General features: G+C 43.5%; 1 protein-coding gene across 1 annotated transcript; it reads right to left on the bottom strand.

The window, feature by feature from the left end:
* Positions 1-2,461: 2,461 nt before the first annotated feature.
* Positions 2,462-5,791, bottom strand: LOC148644181 (uncharacterized). The gene is made up of 4 exons (XM_088613475.1): positions 5,714-5,791; positions 4,024-5,188; positions 3,226-3,489; positions 2,462-2,880 (listed from the first exon to the last, which is right to left on the bottom strand). The coding sequence occupies exons 1-4, from the start codon at positions 5,789-5,791 to the stop codon at positions 2,462-2,464; spliced, it is 1,926 nt and encodes a 641-aa protein (XP_088469601.1).
* Positions 5,792-8,031: the final 2,240 nt, after the last annotated feature.

Below are 8,031 nucleotides of genomic sequence, written 5' to 3'. Positions count from 1 at the left end.
AACAATCAAAGTCAGGAATTGTGGAACATAGCAACAAAAACACACATGGATCGCACACTGGGACGTAACAGGAGTAAACACCAATAAACCTACCAGCATTTCTTTGGACTGTAGGAACACCTGGAGAAAACCCACACAAACGTGAAGAGAACATACAAATCCCTCACAGATAACACCCCAGCAATGTTAATTTAGTCACTAGTTTTTTTTATTCAGTCATAGTCATGCTCAAGTTGACTAACATGTCTCTTATTCATAGTCACATTTTAGTCCCACACCTTTAATTTAAGCTAATCAACTAAATTTTAACTAAAATCTAAACTATTAGGCTAAATAAGGATCCAACTCCTTTTTAATTTTAAATGGTCTATTTAAAGTGGAACAGGACGTATTTCCTTTGCAACATGACGTCTTTATATTTTGATGACATAAGCTAAATATATGAACAAAAAAGACTAAATTTCCCAACATGCCACACACATTAATCACATGAAGTCATATCCACATACCCACATACAGTACATCAACTACAATATAGTACTGCCGAGAGGCTCTCTGTGAACTTTGTACACACTTTTTCTGCTGAAGCTGCAGTGTTTTGTAAGATGGACATTCAGAATTGATTTGAACTGGATTAGAAGAATGCTTGATACAAGGGCGATGATGTAATTCTGTACTCAAAACAGAATTAACTAACCACATTAACCAATTGTGTTAAAATAAGTTATTTTTGACAAATAGAAAAGACGAACATATGCATGATTTTGGAATGCTGCCAAGTTCATAAGCACAGTGAAGCGTGATAGGCAACAGAACTATATTTAAGGACTGATCTAATTGAATCACTTTGAGAAAAAATACACCAAGCATCTTTGTGTTTCACTCCTATGTGCATGAAATAAAAATTATTCTTCTTTATCTTCTGAGACTGGCTCTTGACTGTCTTTTAAGGGGCAGCGGAAAAAAATTCTCCAATAGTACTGATTAGCATTATTCTTGCAGACTGCTTTAATTTAGATGCAGTTTCTTACATCACAGTTTTGCAAGTCATACATTAAAATTATACTGCTATTATAAATTATACTATTATCATAAATTATACTACTATTATACTATATTTTTTTTTAGCAGAGCAAACTGTACAGTACCTAAACAGCAATTTGGAATATTAACAATTTAAGTACACTGATCTACAGTAAATATAGTGCAGACTTGTATTACCTACAATGCAACTTACGTTACAGTACATGACAACGTTTTTTATGTTTGTTTTTAAAAACAGTACGATACTGTATGGTTTTATAGCCATGTGAATATTTTATTACTCAAAATCTAAAATAAAATTATTTCTTTTCTAATTGCTATTTATACACAATTACTAACAAATCTATACACTGTAATTAAAAAAAAGATAATTCTGTTAAACAGGGAAGTCCGAAGATATTCGTTTTATATGGTATTGTAACATATTGTGCAGTAACATTTAGAGTTGCGGTGGCAACATAGTGTGGTGTCTCCGGGGGAATAGTTTATGTAAACGAAGGTCGTACTTACACCACACTTTACTGTCCTCCGATCCGTGGCGTTTCTTCCAACAACTGTCTTCCTAATACAGTCCGTAATCCGTTCCCTTAGTCCTGATTCGTTCCGAGTTCCAAAAGTTCGTAATAAAGACAATCCGCGATGTATCCTAAACCAGTGTCCGTAATCCAAAATCATAAACCTTTCTCCTTGCAGTTGTTCGTTAGCCCGATCCTTAATATCCACCTCTTTCCACTCTTTTCCTCCAAAACGCATTCACCTTACCGGCTGCCGCGCTGTTCACTGCCTCCGGGCCACTTATATCCCGGTTCCTGATGCGTCTCAGCTGTGTCTCGTTGTCTCTTAAGGTAGACCCTTTCCATCTACTGGTCAGCTGATTCTTTTTGTCCGCCATCTCGCTAAGGTCCATCTCTAGCATTTTCAGCGTTTCGTTTCGGAAGTACCTGTTAGAGATGACCCTTCCCCGTGTCCTCTTACATTCCCTCCCCCTGAGATCAGCCCCGACCCCGGGCGATCTAGAAAAAAACAAACAGTGCATTCGGGAGAGGGCGTCTACATTTCCTTGTTTCCTTCCGGGTCTATAGACCGTCTGAAATTGAAATCTTTGCAGACTAAGACCCCACCGCGTAATTCTATCGTTTTTATCCATATTTTGTAACATCCATGTTAATGGCGCATGATCTGTGTATAATATAAATTGTCTTCCCAATAAATAATACTTCAAATAGTCTAGGGCCCATTTGATTGCTAGACATTCTTTCTCTATCGTGGAATAGTGTTTTTCGGACGGATTCAACTTACAGCTGATATACAGAATAGGATGCTCCAGTCCTTCAATCTCCTGCAACAGAATGGCTCCAATCCCAGTGTCTGAAGCATCAGTTTGTACCATGAAAGGCTTACTGAAGTCTGGTACCTGTTAGACGGGTTGAGAAGTGAGAGCTGCTTTTAAGTCTTGGAAAGCCCTCTCTTCCACGTCGGTCCATTTTATTTTCTCCGGACAGCTCATCTTCGTCAGATCGTGTAGAGGGGCGGCCATGGCTGCAAACCCTGGGATGAAACGCCGATAGTAACTTGCCAGTCCCACAAACGTTCGAATTTGCTTCTTGGTAGCTGGTTTGGGCCAGTTCTTGATTAATTGTACTTTCTGATCTTGAGGCATGATCAATCCTCTCCCGATCGTATAACCCAGGTAATTGGCTTCCCTAGCCCCCAGACAACATTTATTTGGGTTAGCCGTTAATCCTGCTGCTCGCAACGCTCCAGTCACTGCTTCCAGGTGATATAGATATTGTTCCCAGGTCATGCTATGGATTACAACGTCATCCAAGTAGGCGGCTGCAAAATCCCGATACGGTCTCAGAATTCGGTCCATCAATCTTTGGAATGTTGCGGGAGCGCCATGCAAACCGAAGGGTAGGACCCTATACTGATATAGTCCTTCAGGTGTGGCAAAAGCGGTTTTGGCTTTATCTTCTTTGGCCAGCGGCACTTGCCAATATCCCTTTGTAAGATCAAGGGTGCTGATGTATCGAGCGTTACCTAATCGCTCGATTAGTTCATCTATACGGGGCATGGGGTATGCATCAAACCGCGAGATCTCATTTAACCTTTTGAAATTGTTGCAAAATCGGATCGTTCCATCCGGCTTGGGGATCAGAACTATCGGGCTAGCCCACTCACTATGGGATTCCTCGATTATTCCCATCTTCAGCATTTTACCCACCTCTTCTTTAATCAGTTTCCTTTTGGCTTCTGGTACTCGATACGGGGGTAGCCTTACCTTTTTCCCCGGTTCCGTGACGATCTTATGTTGTATAAGGTGGGTTCGACCAGGTGTCCGGGAAAAAACATCTTTGTTTTGGGACAGGAATTCTTGTAGTTCCTGTTTTTGTGCCGGAGCCAGGTCTCCCACGGCTACCGCACCTGTTTCTTCTTCCAGAGGGTCTGGGGAAAAGTGGGTGAGCAGAACTCACCCATGCCATTTTTTCATCAAATTGACGTGGTAGATTTGATGCTGCCGTCTTCTGTCATGTTGCTTGACCTTATAGTTGACTGGTCCCACCTTTTCCACCACTTCATAAGGTCCCTGCCAGGATGCCAAGAATTTACACTCTGGGGTTGGAACTAGCACCAGTACTCTGTCCCCAATCTGAAATTCCCTCGCAACTGCTCCCCTATTATAAATTTGTTGTTATTGAGCCTGGGCTTTCTCCAGGTTTTCTTTCACTAAGGGAACAATAACATTTATTCTTTCTCTCATCTGTTCCACATGCTCAATGATAGTTTGTAGAGGGGAAGGTTGATGTTCCCACGATTCTTTGACCACGTCCAATAGGCCCCGTGGTTTCCGAGAGTATAATAATTCAAAGGGGGAAAATCCAGTCGAAGCCTGCGGTACTTCTCGAACCGCAAACATGAGATACGGGAGCAGCTGATCCCAATTTTTTCCATCCTTTTGCATCGTCTTCCTAAGCATGCTTTTCAGGGTCTTATTAAAAAGTTCTACTAGACCATCGGTTTGAGGGTGATAAACAGAGGTTCGGATCTGCTGTATACCCAGCAGCTTACATAAGTCTCGCATGACTTTCGACATAAAAGGTGTTCCTTGATCAGTTAGGATCTCTTTAGGAATTCCGACTCGAGCAAACAGTTGTACTAGCTCCCTAGCTATGTTTTTGGCGGTGGCAGCTCTCAACGGAATGGCTTCGGGGTACCTGGTAGCATAGTCTACTATTACTAGAATATATTGGTGACCCTTGGTGGTTCTGATCAGGGGCCCCACCAAATCCATCCCAATCCGTTCGAAGGGGGTTTCAATAATTGGGAGGGGAATCAAAGGGTTCCTATAATAAGGTTGTGGCGCACTTTTCTGACACTCGGGGCATTCCCGACAGTACTTCTCGATGGCCTTATAGATCCCTGGCCAAAAGAACCTAGAGAGGAGTCTCTCAGATGTCTTCTTTACCCCCAGGTGCCCACCCAGGAGGTGGCTATGGGCCAAGTTGAGGAGTTTCATCTGGTAAGGCCAGGGAATAAGGAGTTGTTCCACTTCTTCCTGTCCCTTCTGCTGCACTTGATAAAGGAGATTATTCTTCGTCATAAAATATGGGTAACTCACTGTGTTAGGATCAGTACACCACTCCCCATCAATTTTCCTGACATGTCCCCACGCATGTCTCAAGTTCCCATCTTCTAGTTGGGCTGTCCCAAACTTACCCCGACGTTCTGGGGGTTCCCAGTTTGGTAGTTCCATATTTCCCAACTCAACTCCAAGTTCAGTTCCGCTTTCTTGTGGGTCCGTCTCATCAGGGTCGTCGGCAGGGGCGTCACCACTGTCTTCCGGCCAGGGGATTGGTCTTGGCCTAGCTGATTGGATCGTGTTCCAAATCTGGAGGAAATGGGGACAGTCTCGTCCCAGTATGACAGGGTATGGCAACTGCTCAACCACTCCTACCGTTGAGCGGTAGGTCCCCTGTTCTGTAGAGATGCTCAATTCGACCGTCGGATAGTCTTTGGTGTCCCCGTGAATGCAAGTAATAGGTATTCCCTTTGTTCTTGGAATCTCTAGTCCTCCCGGAAGTATTGTAGGGGTCACCAGGGTCACCGCACTGCCAGTCCAATAAGGCCTCGATGGGTTCTCCCTCTATCTTGATGTTCGTAAGATGGGGATCCTCGCGGGTCGGGATCCCCGCTGTAAGGTAGTTGCATAGGGCTTCATCTCTGGGGTCTACCTGCATGGGTTCGGGCAGGCCAGGGCAATAGCTGGCTAAATGCCCTTCTTCCTGACAATTAAAACATCGCCGGGTTTCTTCCCATGGCCGGGGCCTTGCGTCAGACTTCCCCCCAAAAAAAGGTTTTTTTTTAACTGTATAGGTTCCTGATAGTCACTATACTTTATTGGCCGGTACTTTAGTTCGGTTTCCAGACTCTTGGGGCTTCTTCTCTCCTCCCTCCGAAAGTCCCCTTTTCTCTCCCTAATCAGGGCCTCTGTGGCATGGTGTCTGTCCACCCAGTCCACGGCTTGATCTAGGGTCTGGGGATCCCCTTCACTTACTTTTCTTTTCAGGTGCACAGGCAGACTCCTCACGAAATGATCCAACACCACCCTTTCTACCACCTGTCCTGGGTTTAATTCTTCTGGCAGGAGCCATTTCTTTGCCAGATGTACCAGGTCAAACATCTGAGACCTCGTAGGCTTGTTCATCTGGTAGCTCCAATTGTGGAACCGGACTGCTCGTATCGCCATGGTTACCCCTAGTCTTGCCAATATTTCATTTTTCAGAGTCTCATAATTCTCTGCATCTTCTTCTTTTAAATCATAATATGCCTTTTGGGCTTCTCCAATTAAATAAGGGGCTACTCTCCCAGCCCATTGCTCTTTGGGCCATGCATTTCGAGCTGCAGTTCTTTCAAAAGTGGTTAAATACGCTTCCACATCATCAAGCTCAGTCATCTTTTCTAGCGTAATTTGTTCTTCCTGAGCGGTGCCTCTCCCCGCTACCGGGGCCTGCCGGATTTCTTCCCTTAACCTGCACAACTCTGCGCGTATTAATTTTTGCTCCTCTATAATTCGTTCGTTGGTTTCTTTTTGGATTTGGTTCGCCTCCAGTTGCGCTTCGTTAGCTTCTCGTTGTCCTTGCAATGCCTGGAATTGGGCGAGGGTGGCCTGGGACAACTGCTGTATTAATTCTTCCATAGCGTTTCTTCACACGCGCAAAGCGGAACCCGCACACACACACAAAAAAACTTGCTCTCTTCGATTCTCAAACCCGAGCGGGAGCTGCCCGCATCCTCCACCAATTGTGGTGTCTCCGGGGGAATAGTTTATGTAAACGAAGGTCGTACTTACACCACACTTTACTGTCCTCCGATCCGTGGCGTTTCTTCCAACAACTGTCTTCCTAATACAGTCCGTAATCCGTTCCCTTAGTCCTGATTCGTTCCGAGTTCCAAAAGTTCGTAATAAAGACAATCCGCGATGTATCCTAAACCAGTGTCCGTAATCCAAAATCATAAACCTTTCTCCTTGCAGTCGTTCGTTAGCCCGATCCTTAATATCCACCTCTTTCCACTCTTTTCCTCCAAAACGCATTCACCTTACCGGCTGCCGCGCTGTTCACTGCCTCCGGGCCACTTATATCCCGGTTCCTGATGCGTCTCAGCTGTGTCTCGTTGTCTCTTAAGGTAGACCCTTTCCATCTACTGGTCAGCTGATTCTTTTTGTCCGCCATCTCGCTAAGGTCCATCTCTAGCATTTTCAGCGTTTCGTTTCGGAAGTACCTGTTAGAGATGACCCTTCCCCGTGTCCTCTTACAATAGTAACAACATCCTGTCTCAATAATAATTGTATTTGACTTAATGTTTTGTCACTTGTACAGTACATATACAATATGAATAGCTCAGGAAAGCACTAATGGGTTCATAAAGATGTAATACTATAAAAATGTTTCTCACAAACACACAGAGCTGCAGGATTCATTGCTCCACCTTCATTGCAGAGTAGTACAGTATGAATTACCGCATTGAATTACTCGAAAAATAAAAATGCTGTGACTGTTGCTGTTTATCATGATACGGTGCTTATTACGGTATACAACTGATGCCTTGCACATTCTAGATATCTACATGTGTTCTCCAGCCCTACCCTATAGACTGCAACAAATACAGTCTATGCAGTTCTGTCCAGATCTCCTGCGTTTCTTCCCCTCTGAGACCTCTCCTGTGTCCATCTATCCATCCATTTTCTAATCTGCTTTACCCAGTACAGGGTCTCATGATGAGCCTGAGCCTAACCCAACAAGCAACAGATGCAAAGAGGGGCATACCTACAGTATGACGGGATGCCAGTCCATTGCAAGGCAGACACAGACACAAACATGCACACTCCCATGCCAATTAACCTAATAGTATGTGTTTGGACTTTGGGATGAAACCAGAGCACCCAGAGGGAACCCATGCAAAAGACGGGGAGAACATACAAACCCCATGCAGTTAGCACCTAAGGAATTGCACTGAGGCCATGGTGATGTGACGTAGCAAGAACTAAGTACTGCACCATCATGCCATCTTTGTCTGTTGCGCTTCTACCTATATTGCTTGTGCTAAAAAGGCTTGTAGACCTTGATTAAAAAAGGAAAGCAGACACAGAGAAACAAACACATAACAAATCCTTACAAAATACTGACCAATATATGCATGCTTAATAAACATAATTAGTAATTGAACAAAATAGGACATCATTTGAAGAGGGTGAATACTTTTACAAGTCCTGCAGTTCTTTAATATTGTGAAGTCGTATTATAGATTTACCTTGTAGTTAAGTTGTTGCACAAAGGTTTTTAACAACTATTTAAAAGAAAAACAGACCCATCAGCATAACAAGGATTAAATACATTTTATTTACAATTAACTTTTCTCAAGACATTGTATGTAGTATAGTAAAGTACAGTATATTTGAAAGCTTGAAATGCGGAAATACTGCTTCAA

The sequence above is a fragment of the Lepisosteus platostomus genome, chromosome 20 (assembly GCF_059453375.1).
Source record: "Lepisosteus platostomus isolate fLepPlt1 chromosome 20, fLepPlt1.hap1, whole genome shotgun sequence".
NCBI classification, from domain to species: domain Eukaryota; kingdom Metazoa; phylum Chordata; class Actinopteri; order Semionotiformes; family Lepisosteidae; genus Lepisosteus; species Lepisosteus platostomus.
Note: the sequence above shows the minus strand (reverse complement) of the source record. Positions and strands in the feature narration are given on the sequence as shown.

Coding starts and splice junctions, on each gene's coding strand:
- LOC148644181 (XM_088613475.1), bottom strand. CDS start 5,791: ATGGCGATACGAGCAGTCCGGTTCCACAATTGGAGCTACCAGATGAAC. Junction 5,189..5,713: donor GGTCTCAGATGTTTGACCTG/GTACATCTGGCA, acceptor ACATCAAGATAG/AGGGAGAACCCATCGAGGCC. Junction 3,490..4,023: donor TTTTAATAAGACCCTGAAAA/GCATGCTTAGGA, acceptor ACTTTTCCCCAG/ACCCTCTGGAAGAAGAAACA.